Below are 18,489 nucleotides of genomic sequence, written 5' to 3' on the forward strand. Positions count from 1 at the left end.
GATTCTAATATTAACAGTATTTCTTATTCAATTTAATTTTTATGTAGTTCTTTGCATGGTGGGAATTAAAATTTTTTCATGTAGAACATTTAGTAGACAACTGGAAGGCAGTGTACATTCACCAGATGAAATTATCTCCTATATGCTGTTTTACAACATTTTCTTTTAGCAATATACCTTGAACATGTTCCTGCATCACTATATATAGACCTACATCATGCTGTTGGGGAGGAAAAATTTTTGTCTACCCTTTAAGATTCTTTTGGTTGGCCTAAGAATTATATTGACGTGGGAAAGATTAATAAGATAAAATCAAATTTAATTACATATGTTTGGGGAATCTACATAAACATAAGAGATTCCAAAGATAGTCAGGCAAAATGATGTCTATGTCATCCTGAACTGAGGAGAAGGGAAGGGATCTAGGGCTTCAAATGGGAGGAGGACTAGTTACAGAAAGATGAAAAAGAGCAAATGCTTGGCTAACAAATGTTTGCTGGACCATATAGGAACAGTATGACATAGAGGGGAATTTTAACAAACAGACTTTCCTAAGTTTCTTCCTGTCTACCACACCTAGTTTATATTGTATTGTCATTTATGGTGATAACTCCTTTCCTTGAACAAGTGCTTTATTCTAATTCTTTTAGGTAGTTAGGGGAAAAGTCAGAGGCTCTTCCTGAGCCTTCTGTTTCTTAAAAATCAGCCTAAAATCTGCATGCCAAAAAAACACATTTTGGGGTGGCAAATTTTTCTTCCCTACCACCCCTTTCAATGGTAGTTAGGTTGTTTTTTTGTCTTTGTTTTTCACCTGTTCTTCTCAAAATCAGTGTCTTAAATTAAAAAAAAATTTTTTGAGATATAGCATATAGTAATAACTCAGATTATATGGAAAGGTTTCAAATGAAGACAATCTCCATCTCATTCCTTCTCGAGAGTCTCACCCTTTCCTACCTCAATTTCATTGTCCAGAAGCCACCCTCCAGTGTAAGATATGGAAGATAACCAATACCCTAGAAGTACCTCACCATGCCATCTGCCTTCTCTTTTTCTTTCTCTTCCTTGGCCCAGAGGTATTCACTCTTCTGAATTCTATTTATTGCTCCTTGTTTTTCCATTCTACCATAAATGCATGTGCCATAACCTGCATGGTTTCATTCTGCTTGTTCTTTTTTTTTTTTTTTTAAGATTTTATTTATTTATTTGACAGACAGAGATCACAAGTAGGCAGAGAGGCAGGCAGATAGAGAGGGGAAGGCAGGCTCTCCGCTGAGCAGAGAGCCGCATGTGGGACTGATCCCAGGACCCTGGGACCGTGACCTAAGCCAAAGGCTGAGGCTTTAACCCACTGAGCCACCCAGGCATCCCTCTTTTTTTTTTTTTTTTTTTTAATAGGTTCCACACCCAGCATGGAGCCCAATGCAGGGCTTGAACTCACAACCCTGAGATCAATACTTGAGCTGAGATCAAGAGCTGGACACTTAACTGACTGAGCCACCTGGGCACCCCTCATTTTGCACGTTTTTAAAGCTAATATATATAGTCATGCCATATGTATCATTTTGTGACTTGCTTATATGACTTAATCTTGTGTTTTTGAGATGCTTTTATGTTAGTAGCTACAGCTATAATTTATTAGTTTTTATTGCTGGATGGTTGGCCATTATATGAATATATGAATACTCCAAAAATTATTTTTTTGTTGTATTCTCAGTGTACTTTTACTTCCCCCTTCCTTTTTTTTTTTTCTTCCTTCCTTTCTTTTTTTTTTTTTTCTTTTCTTTTCTTTTTTTTTTTCTTTTTCTTTTTTTTTTTGGTGGCCATTCAAGCTCCTTTCTTTATGGATCATTTATTCCTTTTTTTTTTTTTTTAAGATTTTATTTATTTATTTGACAGAGAGAGAGAGATCACAAGTAGACAGAGAGGCAGGCAGAGAGAGGAGGAGGAAGCAGGCTCACTGCTGAGCAGAGAGCCTGATGTGGGGCTCAATCTCAGGACCCTGAGATCATAACCTGAGGCAAAGGCAGAGGCTTAACCCACTGAGCTACCCAGGTGCCCCAGGATCATTTATTCTTATATGGCTTCTTTTTGTGAGGGTTATAATAATTTTTTTCTTCTTACTTGACCTCATTCTGGGCCCTACTAAATCTTTCACACAGTCACTCAGCCTGTATTTTTCCATGGAATCTCTTTGATGAGGGCTACTATGGACTGTTATAGAATGTTAATTTTGTAAGAAGACAAGGCCCCTAATTTTTAAGGAAAATTTAAATATAACTAATTAAAATAATAACAAGAATGAAATACTTCATGGGACTTTCAATATCCCTAACTCACTCCATAAAAGTACCTTATTAATTTAAATTTATCATATACTAAAAAGTATAAAATTATTCAAATTACAGTCCTGATGTTTATAGCAACATTATGGACAATAGCCAAATTATGGAAAGACCCCCAAATGTGCATCTACTGATGAATGGATAAAGAATATTACTCAGTCATCAAAAAGAATGAAATATTGCCATTCACTATGATATGGATAGAGCTAGAGTGTATTATGCTAAGTGAAGTAGAAAAAGAAAAATAGTCATTTGATTTCACTTATATGTGGAATTTAAGAAACAAAACAGATGAACATAGGGGAAGGGGGAAAAGAAAAGAAGGAAGCAAACCATAAGAGACTCTTAACTATAGTGAACACCCTGAGGGTTCACAGAGGGAGAAGTGTGGGGGATGGGCTAAATGGGTGATGGGGTAGTAAGTAGGGCACTTGTTGTGATGAGCACTGGATGTTATATGTAAGTGACGAATCACTTAATTCTATTCCTGAAACCAATATTACACTATATGCTAATTACTTAGAATTTAAATAAAAACTTGAAACCAAACAAAAGACAAACAAAAAACCAAATTACCTTTCTAAAAAGTCAAAAGAATTTTGTATCAAGTGGGTGTATATAGTCAGTAAAGACAGGTGGTACTTAGAAGGTAGAAAAGTGTTTCTTGGGTGCTTGGATGGCTCAGTCGGTTATGCCTTTGGCTCTGATGTGATCTTGCGGTCCTGGGATCAAGTCCTTAATCTGGCTCCCCGCTCCCTCCCTCTCTCTACTCTCCCCTACCTCTCGGGCTGGAGATCTCTCTCTGTCTCTTTCTCTAAAATAAGAAAGAAAATGAAACTATTTCTTTTGTTGTTGTTTTATTTTCATTTTTAAAAGATTGTATGTATTTATTTGACAGAGAGAGACACAAAGAGAGAGAGGGAACACAGCAGGGGTAGAGAGAGAGCAAGCTTCCGGCCGAGCAGGGAGCCGATATGGGTATCGATCCCAGGTGCCAGAGATCAGGACCTGAGCCGCTTATCGACTGAGCCACCAGCTGCCCAATGAAACTGTTTCTTATCACTGGGACCTCGCCAACTCCTGACCTTTATCCAACAGGATCAGCTCAAGTTAGCCCCCTCAGGCTAATTATTGAAAATTATAGTTGTAAAAATGTGGCATACTGTGCCCTTTCACCTATGGCTAACAGCAGTGAGTATTTAGATGGTCGCATTATGTACACAAACACAAAGGGCCTGGAGATGATCCACTATAATCCACAGCAGTACTACAGGAGAGTAGTTTCCTGGGATAATATAGTTTCTTTTCAATTTCTTTCTTCGAGCAATTAGCCTTTACTGTCAAATTGGGCCTTTGAAATTATTACGAGACGTTACACTAGTCAGACTAATTAGGGGACAGGCCATTACAAGTAAAAGTGTTCAAATAATGCCTCGACTTCAAATTTTTAGGTTGGCCAATCAGAGATTTACAGTTGCAGGGTTAATTTGCATGATATCATAAATGTGCTGAAAGAACTTCCAAAAGTTAGTCTTCTAAAAAAGACTTAAGCAAGACCCATGTTTTAGCAAGAAATGGGCCTTGCTTTTTTTCATTTAGTATCTGTAATAATTAACATTTATTTAACATTTATTTTGTGCCAAGAACTGTTCTAAGTGGTTTCTGTATATTTACTAATTTAATACAATTTTTTAAAAAAATATTTTACTTATTTATTTGACAGAGAGATCACAAGTAGGCAGAGAGGCAGGCAGACAGAGGGGGGAAGGCTCCCGGCCAAGGACAGAGCCCCATGCAGGGCTCGATCCCAGAACCCCTAGATCACGACCCAAGCTGAAGGCAGAGGCTCAACCCACTGAGCCACCCAGGCACCGTAATTTAATACTACTTCAAACTCTATCAGGGAGACAGGAAGTCTTTACCACTGCATTTTACAGTTGAGAGAACTAAAACACAAAAAGAAATTGTCCACATTCACACAGTTAATAAGGGGTTATTATAATTCATATGTTTTCATAATAAGTTCATATGTTGAATTATTAATTCATAAATGCATATGTTGAAACTCCAACCGTCCAGTACCTCAGAATGTGAGTTTACTTGGAAATAGGTTCATTATAGCTGCAATTAGTTAAATTAAGATGAGGTCATATTAGAGTAGGGTGGGCCCCTGATCCACTATGACTAGTGTCCTTATAAAGAGGGGAAATTTGGGCACAGATGTGCAAAGAGGGAGAAGGACATGTGAAGGTGAAGGCGGAGATGGGGTGATGCTTCTACAAGCCTAGGATGCCAGAGATTGCCAGTGTAACCACTAGAGGCAAGGGGAGAGGCATGAGACAAATTCTCCCTCACAGTCTTGATCTCAGACTTCTGGCCTCCAGACTGTGATCATAGATCTCTGTTGCGGATTTGTGATACTTTGTTAAACTAACCCTTACAAATTAATACAGTGGTAAAGTCAGGATCAAACCCAGGCAGGAAGGCTGAAAGATGGGTGCGCTTATCACCTCATTCTCTGCCTTTCCCATAACAGAACTAATCAAAATAAAAGCAGACACCAATGGCCTGAGCCAATCAATGGCACAGGAGTTACTGACAGGCTTTCCAAATCTAGGCAGAGGAGCAAAACACTGACTATTCTTTTCCTGTGTCTGTACCTTGTGCCCTGGAGCCTTTTCTCTACCCCCTTCGGTTAAGGGACTGTTTCAGCAGTGGCTCTAGTCAAACACTTTCCATAGATCTACAGTCTAAATGCACTGAGCTTGCCGGACTCTTGAGCCTGTGTCCCCATTCGGCTTCAAAATCCAAACCTAACAGATTTTTGAAAGTGGCACTATCATTCTGTTAGTAATAGCCACATTTGTGCAGTTTTCTTTGGGTTAAAATTAAAAGGATGTGTCCTATTGGTGACAGAAGGAACAATGCCCCCCAACCCCCACCCCCTAGTCATACTAAGCTAATACTGCCAAGGAAAGGAAAAAGCCGTGCAGATGGCTGGGCGACCTGGCACCGGGCCATGGGCAGGTATCTTTGCAGAGTAAGTTCTGATGTGTGAGCGAGCTCTGGGCCCGGGGTTCCAAGTCCTGAAGTCAGGGGCGCTTTGGGGGCGGCAGGAGAACTGCCACCAGGCGGGTGCCATGTGAGAGCAGCGGCTGCGGGGCGTGGGAGGATCCAGGGTCTGGGTGTGGGTGAGGGTTGGACCCGCCTGGAGGCCAGCCTGAAGACCACCATCCTTCTGGGAGGGGGAATGGCCTGGGTGCCGAGCTCCTCCTGAGCCTCTGGAGCTTCCCCTGCGCCTCCGGACGTGAGCGCCTCTCTCTCCCAGTACACTCTGGCACGAGCACCAGCCGCGGTGTTCCAGCGCCAGCGAGGCAAAACCCGGGCTGCCGGCCAGAGGTGGGCGCGTGGGGTGGGCGTCTCAGCCGCGATTTCCCTGCAGGCCCCCGGCCCCAGGGGCGGCGCGTCCCTCCCTGCAGACAGCGGCAAAGGGGGCCTGGGCGCCGCGGGCAAGGCCGCCCACCGGAGTCGCCGCGCGCCGGTTTTTTTCTTTAAGCGCCCGGGCCGACGCGGGGCAGGGGTACACAGTCCCCGCCGAGATGACGGCGGACCGCCGCGGGCACTTCGGAGAGGAGGAGGGCGGGGAGAAACGACGGAGGGAGGGGCGACCCACTTCCTGAATCGCCTGCAAACCCGGACAGTGAGATCAGTCCGTGCTGCGCCGCGATGTCGGGGTCGGACAGGAGCCTGGCGAAGGGTGAGGCCGGCTGGGCGCGAGAGGCGGGGGTGAAGCTCGGCGGCTCACAGTCGTGTGTCCTGATGTGGCTGCTCCGGAGCCACCTGGGGGGGGGGGGTCCCCCACCCACGGAGATCGGGCCGGGCCCGTAGCGCGCGCGACCTCTCGGCGGCCTGGTCCTGGGATGGCGGCAGGGTGGGGGTCCCCGCCACTTTCCCGGCGGTGAGCGCCTCAGCGTCTCCCCCGCAGGAAGCGCGCCCCCGGGACCCGTCCCTGAGGGTCTGATCCGCGTCTACAGCATGAGGTTCTGCCCGTACGCCCAGAGGACACTCCTGGTTCTGAAGGCTAAGGGAATCAGGTAAGGACCCGGCAGCTGCTGCGGGGGCGGCCGGGTGGGACTCTCCCGGGTAGGGCCCCAGGGGCTTCCTTGCCTGCAAAATAAACTATTCTCAGATGTTCGGGGTCGGGGGAGTGGGGAAACAAAGCAAATTTTGAACCCACTTCCCGGGGTGAGGGGTGGGAGGAATGCCACAGATTACACCAGTTAAGGAAACCCTATTTCTTTTTCTTTCTTTCTTTTTTTTTTTTTTTAAGATTTTATTTATTTATTTGACAGAGAGAGATCACAAGCAGGCAGAGAGGCAGGCAGAGAGAGAGGAGGAAGCAGGCTCCCTGATCCCAGGACTCTGGGATCATGACCTGAGCCGAAGGCAGCAGCTTAACCCAGGCTTAACTGAGCCACTCAGGCACCCCAAGGAAACCCCATTTCTATCAGTCTAACCATTTTTATGGATTTGGAAAGCTGAGGCTCTCGTAAGGTTGGTGGTGACCGGAGAGCACAGGTAATGACCAGCAGCCAGCAGCGGCACTTCTAACTCTGGTCGATCTCGGATTCCTGGTCTGCTGCCCTTTGGCTTTACCCCCACCTTCTACATTCACGCCTGTTTTATGTGATCCTGTTTGCTGTTACTCTGATTATACAGCCCCTTCCCTAATGGTTGGCAGTTTATTTAGTACCGAGTCCAGGCCTTACCCCTCCTGGCAGATTCCTGAGTCAACTGTACTGTGCATATTTCTGTAGGTTGGGTTGTTGAGTCAAAGTGTGCATACCTAAAAACTCAGTCTTCTGCGAAGCCTCTTTGAAATTAAAAACCAAATTTTTTTTTGGTGTATTGGTTATCCATGGGAATATGCAATAGTCACTTGGTTCCTGACACCAAATATCCATCGGCATTGGCTCCCTTTGAATGATCTTTGGAATCTGTTGAGCAGACATTGAATACCTGTGGCACGGAAGTTTAAAACATAGCTCCCATTTCTAAGAAATTTCCCATCCATGTGCTTAGGGTTTATAAACTAACTTTAGTTTTCTAGGGGGAGAATTTGGCAGACAGTAATTTTCCCTAAAAGAATGTGCGATGCATTCTAAAGGGGAAAAAAAAAATATCTTCAGATTATCCATCATTTCACTAAGATTTGCATCTTACTTGGATGAAATTGATCCTGAACACATAGCAAAATGCTCAACATTTAGTACCATTTATCCAGAACATTGTATTTTATCCGAATACTGCAGTATCTGTGTTAGGATACCTTTATTGCAAGTAAGAGTAATCTTGCTCAAGTTGGATTGAAAAAAGATGTACCCTTTGCAGGAGGAAGGCACAGCTGGATTGGGGGATATAGAGTCCTGGTTTCTGGGCCCTTATCAAACTCTGATTGAAAACAACCCCACCTTACTTACTGGGATAGTTTTCCAAGAAAAACTGAACTGGTCTTCCCAAAATAGTGTGTGTATGGGGGTGAAGAATGGTAACAGCCCCAGGTCCTGCAAACAACAGAGATCTATATTCCTGGATCTGGTTTTAGCTGGCCGCCCAGAAAACTTTCATTAGAGAGGTGCTAGATTTTTGCTGTATATATCACCTAACAAAGCATGGTTTTCTCTAAAAAGTACATCTTCCAACTTGTTGTGGCAGTAGATTGACTTGTTGGCTCCTATTGTCAGGTTAGCACATGCATGTGTGTTCTAAGAACCTTCTTTATTACAGAAGCCCAGAATCTACCTTTTGTTTTCATGGTATAAAATTTCAGAAATGTTGCTAATTCCTTGGCAGGGAGCCAGCCTTGTATTTCTTTTGATGGCTCAGACCTGAGTGTCCAATAATCTGTCAACACATGAACCACTTGATACAGAAATATTTTCTAGTGTTCAGTGTAGCCCTTCCTGTTTCCATCAGGAATTATACATTTAAATCCTCAAACTAGGGGCGCCTGGGTGGCTCAGTGGGTTAAGCCGCTGCCTTCGGCTCAGGTCATGATCTCAGGGTCCTGGGAGAGGCCCGCATCGGGCTCTCTGCTCAGCAGGGAGCCTGCTTCCCTCTCTCTCTGCCTGCCTCTCCGTCTAGTGATTTCTATCTGTCAAATAAATAAATAAAATCTTTTAAAAATGAATAAATAAATCCTCAAACTAAACACTGTTCTAATTACCGAGGTGGATGGGGGAATGGGTTTGCATATACTATTTTTGAGTAACTAACCTGTTCTATTGAACAATTTAACCAGCTTTACAATCATATGGACCTGGCTTTAACAATTCTATGAAACTTCCCTCTTATTTCTTCTACAATCTCTCAGGCAAGAAACAAGTATATCTAATTACAATTTGAATATAGCTTGGACTTAACTGTTTTCTTCCTTTTGGGTTTGCTTAGTGTGATTTACCTATGTAACATTTTAAAAAATACCAGTGCATGGACATTTAATCTGCAACTTTATTTTATGGGTAGATTTTTTGGATTCCTTAATAATCGTGTAAAAATGAGGAACTTTCTTTTCAAGTTAGCAAAAGGAATTGAATTTTATCATGTTAATTCTCATATACTAGGTAGTGAATACAGTTGGTTACCTCAGATAATTTACAATTAGAATAAGCCCAAAATAGAGTATCTTATTCACAATCTTGAGGCATTTCCACTTATTCATTCATTCAACAAATATTTACTGAGTACCCTGAAACTATTTTTATTGTCTTCATAGCATTTATATGTTTTTAAAATTTCGCTCTTTTATGTTTATTAATATGAACAAGGCACACAGAATCCCTGCTTTCATGGAGCTTACAATCTAGAGAGGTGACATAATGAACATGTAAATAAATGAGCGGTGTAATTTCAGATATCAGGTCAATGAAGAAAGTAAAACAAGGTGATCATCTAGTAGAGGCTCTAAGCAACTTCAGAGAGCATAGTCAGGGAGGGCCTCTTGGAGGAGGTAGCATTTGACCTGAGAAGACCGGCAGAAATCAGAGGAACAAAAAATGTATATACTTTAAGGTGAGAACCTGTTTGGCAAATTCAAGGAGTATAAAAACGCCAGTGTGGCCAGCTTGTAATGACCAGAGGGTAAATCCTGGGAACAGGTGTGACAGGTAAGAAAGATCCAGATCACATGCTAGAGAGGGCTTGAAGTACTATCCTCCTTGCAATGAGGAGCAATCACAGGGTTGCAGGCAGGAGGATGGCCTGATCCAGTTCACTTCTGTTGTGCAACACACAGGTAGGGAGGGCAGAGTGGAAGCAGAGAGGCCGCTGGGAGACCATTGTAGAGGTCAAGCTTAAAGCTGGTGTTTTGGACGAGGAGGCAGGCGTAAGGCTGAGAAAAGGCTCTGATCTGGAGATCTAGCTGACGGATCTTGTGATCCATTGGACTTGAGAAAGAGGGAGCAAGGGAAAAGGAACCAAGACTGAATCAAATCCTAAATTTGGGATCTGATCAACTGGGTAGATGGTAGGGCCAGTGAAGATTTGCTCAGAAATAAAAAAATAAATAATTAAAAAAAAGTTCCATGGTCTTCATTGTCTTCTGTGTCTCTTTTAGGCATGAAATCATCAACATCAACCTGAAAAGTAAGCCTGAGTGGTTCTTCAAGAAGAATCCCTTTGGCCTGGTGCCAGTTCTGGAAAACAGTCAGGGTCAACTGATCTACGAATCTGCCATCACCTGTGAGTACCTGGATGATGTATATCCAGGAAAGAAGCTATTGCCAGATGACCCCTATGAGAAAGCTCGCCAGAAGATGGTGTTTGAGTTATTTTCTAAGGTGTGTGTATAAGAAATTTCAGCTCCTGTTTGAAAAAAACTTTGTTTTTTTAAGCTAAATCAGTGCTGTCATTTATGATTCAGTGAGGTGGGAAAGGAACACACAGCTGTGTTCTTATCTGCAAGCCCTTCGCCATCTGGTGTCTGCTTCTTGGCTCTCCAAAGTCAGCCCTCTTCACTCTTCAGGCACTGTTCCTGCCACACTGAATGTTTTGTTTTCCCATACTCACTGCCTCTTCCTGAATGCTTGCTGGAAGGCTCTTCCCCTTTCTCACTTTGCCTGGTTATCTCCAAGTCCTTTTTCATTTATCTTCTTAGCTTCTGCTGCCTTCCAGAAGCTTGTCCAGGTGGGGTCAGTGCCCAGCTCTGTGGTGCCCCAGGTGCTAACTTCTCCTGGTCAGTGAGTGCCCACTTTCTTACCTGTGTGTTATACCCAGACTCTGAGCTTTGGGTGAGGCGGTGTTCCCATCACCACTGGCTCACTGTCCAGGTCTGTGACCAGCCCTGCCACAACCTACTGGTGTGACTCTGAGGAAGTTATTCATTTACCTCTGTGCCTCCGCTTCACTGAGGAGACAGAGGAGTATAATAATTTCTCTCTTCTTGTAGATAAAAAACAGTTTATGTAAAACACCTAGAGCAAAGTCTAACTCACGGTAAATGCTGTGTTGGCTCTCTGGCCAAGGTGTCTAGCAGCAGTCATGTACTTTGTGCTGGCCCTAGCTATTAGCTGACAATGTCAGTGGCATTCCTGTAGAAGAACTCTTTGTATCTTAATCAGTGTCAGGGTTGTAGATAATTCAAGCAATTGATACTAACAAAGAAATGCCCAACAGTGAACAATCAGAATGGCGTGTCTGGTTATCTCTGTAGCCTGTTATTTGTCAGGATATGTGTCAGCATATCTTGTCTTCTTTAAATGGTTAAAGAAATACCTAGAAGGTGAAACTTACAGAGAGAGCACGTTGTGTAAGGAGACATTACAAAGGGAAACCAGTGGGGGAAGAAAGAGGGAGTTATCTAGCTTAGCAGACAAGAGGAAAGAATAGCACAGATGCCATGGTTGAAGTCATGGAGAGGGAATGTGACAATTACAAGAAAGATTTTGGAGGATTAAAAAAAAAATAGGGGGGCGCCTGGGTGGCTCAGTGGGTTGGGCCACTGCCTTCGGCTCAGGTCATGATCTCAGGGTCCTAGGATCGAGTCCCGCATCGGGCTCTCTGCTCAGCGGGGAGCCTGCTTCCCCCTCTCTCTCTCTCTGCCTGCCTCTTCATCTACTTGTGATTTCTCTCTGTCAAACAAATAGATAAAATGTTTAAAAAAAAAAATAGGAACAAAGATTCATTATGGGGACATCTGGCTAGCCCAAACGGTAGAGCATATGACTCTGGACCTTGGGGTTGTGAGTTCAAGCCCCACATTGGGTGTAGAGAGTACTTTAAATAAAAAAGAATGAGAGAGAGATTCATTGTTGTGTTTCAAAAGAAAGTAAGCTAAAAGCTGTGGAGATGCCCACCATTACTTCCCAGCTCACATTCAGGGAAGAGGTAGCTTTAGGTACTGTATGACCCCACCCTCATGGCTATAGCTCAGCAAACCAGAAATGCCCCTGCCTGCATCCCCAGCCCAATCATCTTCTGAGAAGCTGACACTGAGACACGTAGACTAACAGAAAAGGTACTGAAGCTTTGGAGATGTGTGTGTGTATATATAGATGTGTGTGTGTATATACACATAAAATTGGAGACTTAATCAAAGCCATACAAAAAATAAATTTTGTCTCTCTATTTTGTCAGCCTCAATAATTCTGTGAGTCGCTCAGTGTCTTTTTAAGACACATTTGGCTCAAACTCACCAAAGTGGGTTCTGTTAATCGCAACTTATCAAATTCTGACCAAAACAGCACCTTATGCCCCCAAACTGTTTCTAAGATCAGTACCCGACTTCTGTGAACACAGGAATTGGTGTACCTTTCAGGTTTCTTGAGCACCATGATCTGGGACTCTGAGGGCTCGATCATGCTTTTTTGTGAGGGGGCCGGTGTAGTTTGCCTCACTGGTAACTAAGAGATTTTTCTCTGTGTAGGTCCCATCTTTGGTAACAAGCCTTTTGAGAAAACAGAATGAGGAAGACTGCTCTGGCCAAAAAGAAGAATTGCGGAAAGAAATCAGCAAGCTAGAGGAGGTAATCTCTTCTCCAAGGTTCTGTCAGAGTAAATGATACACTATATCCCATCCTCCTCTTCTTTCTACACTGTTCTTTATACTCCCCTTCCCCAAAGCAGTTTGTGGCCATTAGTAATAACACCAAATAAGGAATTTGAGGTTAGGACAGATTGCTGTAAGCTGTCGTGTTTAGGATAGAAACCCAAACACCTAAAAATATTTTGTCATGGCTTGCTTTTTTTTTTTTTTAAGATTTTATTTATTTATCAGTGGGGGGGAGCGAGCACAGGCAGACAGAATGGCAAGCAGAGGCAGAGGGAGAAGCAGGCTCCCTGCTGAGCAAGGAGCCCGATGTGGGACTCGATCCCAGGATGCTGGGATCATGACCTGAGCTGAAAGTAGCTGCTTAACCCACTGAGCCACCCAGGCGTCCCGTCATGGCTTGCTTTTAAAATACTCTGTCACGCTAACAGTAAAATAACAAGGAAAAAAAAATGCACTAACATTTCCACAGTTTGTCACCTGTTTTCATTTTTGTATGCCTGTGTCTAGTCTTACCCATATATTAAAACAAAACGGGAGGAAGGGAGGAAGGGAAAAGTTAACATAACTGAAATCAGAGCATACATACCGTGCTGTGTTCTTTTTTCTACTTAATAGTACATATTAAACATTTCCCACCAGCGTTTGCCATGACTCCTAAAGACACTTGGAGAAGACTGGATGAGTTTTTACCTCCTTTGGGGCACAGCTACCCTTTGGGCGTATAGATCATCAAGTCTTTCTCTTGGTTTTGAGACATTAACATGCACTGTCAGCCTTGGGTTTTTACTGAAGGAAGACCTAGTTCCTGCCTTGTATGGGAATGCATCCTAATATTTTATCAGTATTAAGCTTGTTGTGAATTTTTTTGGAATTTTTTTTCATTAAGAAAGTTAACTAGTTTGCTGATTTTTTTTTTTTAAAGATTATTTATTTATTTGAAACCCAGAGGTAGAGATCACAAGTAGGCAGAGAGGCAGGCAGAGAGAGGGAGGGAAGCAGGCTCCCCGCTAAGCGGAGAGCCCGATGTGGGGCTGATCCCAGGACCCTGACCACGACCTGAGTTGAAGGTAGAGGCTTAACCCACTGAGCCACCCAGGCGCCCCAGTAGTCTGCTGATTTTAACAAAAATCATGAATGTGATTTTGTTGAATGTTTTATCCGTATCACATCTATTGAGATGTTCATGGAATTTTTTTCTCTTTAATCTGATGAATATGGTGTTGATTTTTCTAGTGTTGAACCATGCTAGCATTGCTGAGATAAAAACTCGAGAACTAGTTAATATTTAAATAATTTGCATATTATTAATAAGGTTGGATTATTTTGTTTTCATAGTGTTTTTGTTTTTTATATTAAGGATAGTCTAATTTGATAAAATGAGTTGGGTTACTTTCCCTGTATTTTTTTTTAATTTTTTTATTCATTATTAACATGTATTGTATTATTTGCCCCAGGGGTACAGGTCTGTGAATCTTCCACCTACACACTTCACAGCACTTACCATATCACTTACTGTCCCCAGTGTCCATATTCCTTGCATTTCTAATCTCTGAAATCATTTGATAGGGTTTGGCTGTTTCTGCTCTTTTACTGACTAGCTGAGGAGTTCAGTAGCTAATGCACTTACTTAGTTTTTCTTGATTGTATAATGCATTAATGACCAATATATTACTTCTAAATAATATCTTAGTTATGCCCAATTAAGGTTGTTTCTTTATTTTTTTAAAGACAATTTTTTTTTTTTTAAGATTTTATTTACTTATTTGACAGAGACACAGTGAGAGAGGGGACACAAGCAAGGGGAGTGGGATCCCAGGACCCTGGGCTCGATCCCAGGATGACCCCAGCCGAAGGCAGACACTAAGACTGGGCCACCCAGGCACCCCTCAATTAAGTTTTAATAGGCAGGATGTTCATTGTTCTGTTCTAAATTGGCTTTTAATGCTGTTTCCATTGTGATTTTCTCATTGCCTAGCTGTTATTTATCAGTGTACTTGTAAGTTTCCTAAACTTTTTGCTGTTTTCTAATTTAATTACATTATGGTCAGAGAATACATGTGGGATACTGTTTCTTTGAAGATTAACACTTCTTTTGTGTTTGGCAACCTACTAGAGCCTATGGACCCCTTCTCAGCATTTTTAAATTCTTAAGTTAAAATATATAAGATTAATTCTACTGTGGTTTATTTCATAATGGAAATATCTGCTAAATTTGGGGTTGGTAGGGGAGGAGGGGAGTATATACTTTTTCCCCATCTGCCTTCATAGACTCCAGATTAAGAACTCATGCCTTACAGTGAGTAGTGCCATTTCCATGTTTTAGCCTGTTGAGTGGATTATTTTGTCCTGACTGAAACTGCCCTACTTAATTTTATTTATACATAATATAATAACCAGACATTACAGTTGAAGGACAGACCCAGTTAACATTGATTAGTTGTACAATTCTGAGTGCCTAATAATTGCAAGGCACTCTCCTGAATAGTGTGAGAGGTAGAAAATAAGATATGGTCTATACTCTTCGGATGATTAGCTTGGTTGTGGACCAAAGACAAATACACCAGTAGATATAAGCCATCAGTCTACAATGCAGAATGTTATATGGGCCCTGAGGAAAACTATGAAAGTTTTATAAAAAGTTAAGTTGGTTAGGTGTTAATTAGTTCCTCTACTTTGGCAAAACCATTAACACCAATGCACTATTCTTGAATTTCAGAAACATACTCTTTGTGTTTCGTTTTCAAATAATTTTATTTGACATTGGTCTAATGGTTAACCCAGTTATTTCCAGTGTATTTTGAGTCAGTTTTTTATTGAAGTGTTATATACAGAGAAGTACCCAAAGCATGAGTACAGCTTGATTAATTTTTACCAAGTGAACATAGTCATGGAACTAGCACCCATATCAAGAAACATTAGTTTGGGCTGTTTTTATACTTTATACATATGGCATTCTATAATATGCACTCTTTTAGGTCTGGCTTCTTTCATCCAGTATCAGCTTTGTTAGATTCATCTCTGTTATATGCAGTTCTTTCCTATCCTTTCAACATATGACTATAGCACAGTTCATCCATTTTACTCCTGATGGACAGTAAATGTTTCCACTTTGGGGCTATTACAAATTGTGCTGCAATTGACATTCTTCCACCTATCTTTTGTTGAACATGTGTTCACATTTCCAAAGAGTAGAATTACTGGGTTAGAGAATAACTTGCACTTGGCTCTAGTACATACTGTTAAAACACAGCTGCACCAGCCTAGACTCTGACCAGTAGTGGTTCCACACCCTTGTTAACTTTTGTCTTGTTCATTTTAGTTATTACGATGGATGTGTAGTCATTGACATTTTGGCTCTAAGCTGCATTAATGTAGTTGAATACCTTTTCACATGGTTTTTGGCCATTAGAATATCCTTTTTTTTCTGAAGATCAAGTCGTTGACATTTTGGTTCTAAGCTGTATTAATGTAGTTGAATACCTTTTCACATGGTTTTTGGCCATTAGAATATCCTTTTTTTTTCTGAAGATCAAGTCTGCCCCATTTTCTATTGAGTTGTTTGCCTTTTTTTTTTTTTTTTTTTAAGATTTTATTTATTTATTTGACGGAGAGAGATCACAAGCAGACAGAGAAGCAGGCAGAGAGAGAGATAGAGGGAAGCAGGCTCCCCGCCGAGCAGAGAGCCCGATGCGGGACTCGATCCCAGGACCCCGAGATCATGACCTGAGCCGAAGGCAGCGGCTTAATCCACTGAGCCACCCAGGCGCCCCATTTTGCCTTTTTTCTTATTGATTCCTGGGAGTTCTCTCTATAGTCTGAATACCAGTCCTTTGTTGGATATATGTATCACAAAGATCTCATATTCTGTTGCTTGCTCTATTTTTCTCTACTTTCCAGTTTATTTTGTTGGTTGTTGGCTTCATCCCAAACCAGGAGATCCTAAAGTTCAAGCAAAATGCCAGCTTGAATACGTCAGAGTAAAAGCTGCTGCTCTCACTTGCTCTACTTAACTTGCTTTCATCATTTCTGATGATGAGTCTTACTAAATGCACCAATTAACAAGTACTCTTCTGCTGTTTAACGTTCAGGTTCTTACCAATACGAAGACAACCTTCTTTGGTGGCAATTCTCTTTCTATGATTGATTACCTCATCTGGCCCTGGTTTGAACGAATGGAAATTCTGGAGTTAAATGAGTAAGATATTTGAATATTTTGTGCATAAGTAAGAATAATGCTAATTGGAAGAGGATATATTGACCTTTTTTCTGAACAAAGATTAGGATATTTTATATAACTGGTATGAATGGGAACAGGCAGACAGGAGGAGAGTCTTGGACTATCCAGGGCAGGTACTCACCACCCTTCTCCACTCCTGGAGTATGTGGGGGAGGGGTGGACAGAGAGTTCCAGAACATGTAGTAAAATCTTTCAAAAGTAACTTACTCCTTTCATTCTGGTTAAAGATCCATAAGGAGGTATATTTTTTATAACACATCATGCAGAATTGTCTGACCAGTGTTACTTCCCATTTACCAGCAGGATTCCCACACTCTTCCAAACTCGTGTTCTGAATTTGGCAGCCAAATTGGCTTACTATCATTTCTTAGAGCTTGGAGTTCTTCAGGGTTATTTTTAGTCTCAGTCTGGCTGTAGAATAAATATGTAACATTCATGGTTGTCTTTCATGTTCTCCCTTTAAAAAGTTACTAGTCTGCCTGGACAAATTCTCATGCTAACTGAGCAAGTCACTTCACTCTCTAAGATTCCTTGTCCATAAAACAAAGACCTTTACAATACCTTCCAAACCTAACATCCTGATTATGTGCATTTTAAAGAAGTATTTAAAAGATTAGAGGAAAACAAAAAGAAACTGCAGAGTGCTAATGATAATAGGAGCCTTGGTAATGCCTTCTACCTTTTCCCTTCCCACAGTTGTGTAGACCACACTCCAAAACTTAAGCTCTGGATGGCAGCCATGAGGAAGGATCCTGCGGTATCAGCCCTCCTCATGGAGCCCAAGGCTCTTCGAGGTTTCCTCAACCTCTACTTGCAGAACAGCCCCGAGGCCTGTGACTATGGGCTCTGATGGGGGCAAGAGTTGGCAGGGAAGAAATGTCTGATATTTTCCTTCCCTAATATGAATAAAATAAGCTTTAATTTTATCAAGGGCTCTCATGTCTCACTGGATCACCTTCTCTGATTTGACATCATGGCTAAACTGTGGGGTTTCCTTAAGGTCCTCCTGGGGAAGTGGAAGCACATTTCCTGTCTCAGGATACTTCTGTGATTCTAAGGGTTTTATCGTAGTCTATGCTAAAAACCTCCTGAGTCATCATCTCTGGTGAGAACTGGACTTCAACCTAGATTTCTTATTGCCTATAGGACACTCCACTTAGATACCTTGTTTCAAGAGCTGCCCGCTCCAGTTTTCAATTCCTCATTCTTTCCTTGCCATCAGCATCACTGCCTTTTATATTCCCATTGTCACTACTGAGGACCAGACTCGTAGTCTGGTGACTAGGTGTCCTCCTATTTGGTCTCCCAATCTCCAATCTCAATCCCCTTCAGACTTTTCCTACCAACTCCAGTGCTGGGTACCTAGCAGGCGGACCCCATCGATGTAATTAAATATTGTGAAGACCCCATCTATCAATTCAGCGCAAGTCTGGATGAGTAATTCAGAAATACTCATCCCATCTTCCAGACGCGCCCATGGCCCACCGGGCTTCTATTTAAAATTTTGATCATCACCTCACCTTCATGAGGAGAAGGTAGGTCGGAGAGCATCATTTCATTCTACAGATGATTTCAACCCAGATCCCGAGATTGTGAGTCCTTAAGAGGCGGTAAGATCTGGAGAACACAGCCAGCACCCGGATCTTACTGTCAAAATCAGGGAGCCGTCGACCCGCCCCATTACTCTCTCCGGTACTTATTCTTAAACGTAAGAGCGCATAACAATCACCTTGAGGCTCGCCGCTGGATTTCCGACTCAGTGGGGCTAGGGTGAGCCGCGAAGTCCGTCTTTGAAAGGAGCTCCCCCACCCCCCGCCCCCACCCCACAGTGATGCAGGCGGTCTAGGGACCGCACCCTGAGAG

The 18,489-nt window shown here is 42.3% G+C and overlaps 1 protein-coding gene and 1 long non-coding RNA gene across 2 annotated transcripts; one reads left to right on the forward strand and one right to left on the reverse strand.

The window, feature by feature from the left end:
* The first annotated feature begins 5,521 nt into the window (after nucleotides 1-5,521).
* GSTO1 (glutathione S-transferase omega 1) lies at nucleotides 5,522-17,552 on the forward strand. Its single transcript, XM_082722561.1, has 6 exons — nucleotides 5,522-6,099; nucleotides 6,328-6,436; nucleotides 9,958-10,180; nucleotides 12,265-12,363; nucleotides 16,478-16,584; nucleotides 17,323-17,552. The coding sequence occupies exons 1-6, from the start codon at nucleotides 6,069-6,071 to the stop codon at nucleotides 17,474-17,476; spliced, it is 723 nt and encodes a 240-aa protein (XP_082578687.1). The 5' UTR covers nucleotides 5,522-6,068; the 3' UTR covers nucleotides 17,477-17,552.
* Nucleotides 15,830-18,446, reverse strand: LOC309860405. Its single transcript, XR_014309345.1, has 4 exons — nucleotides 18,356-18,446; nucleotides 18,147-18,243; nucleotides 16,167-16,328; nucleotides 15,830-15,952 (listed from the first exon to the last, which is right to left on the reverse strand). It is a non-coding gene; the product is annotated as an uncharacterized lncRNA (long non-coding RNA).
* Between the last annotated feature and the right edge of the window lie 43 nt (nucleotides 18,447-18,489).

The sequence above is a fragment of the Mustela nivalis genome (genome assembly GCF_964662115.1).
Source record: "Mustela nivalis genome assembly, chromosome: 2".
Classification (NCBI taxonomy): Eukaryota; Metazoa; Chordata; class Mammalia; order Carnivora; family Mustelidae; genus Mustela; species Mustela nivalis.

Coding starts and splice junctions, on each gene's coding strand:
- GSTO1 (XM_082722561.1), top strand. CDS start 6,069: ATGTCGGGGTCGGACAGGAGCCTGGCGAAGG. Junction 6,100..6,327: donor GGACAGGAGCCTGGCGAAGG/GTGAGGCCGGCT, acceptor TCTCCCCCGCAG/GAAGCGCGCCCCCGGGACCC. Junction 16,585..17,322: donor GAAATTCTGGAGTTAAATGA/GTAAGATATTTG, acceptor CCCTTCCCACAG/TTGTGTAGACCACACTCCAA.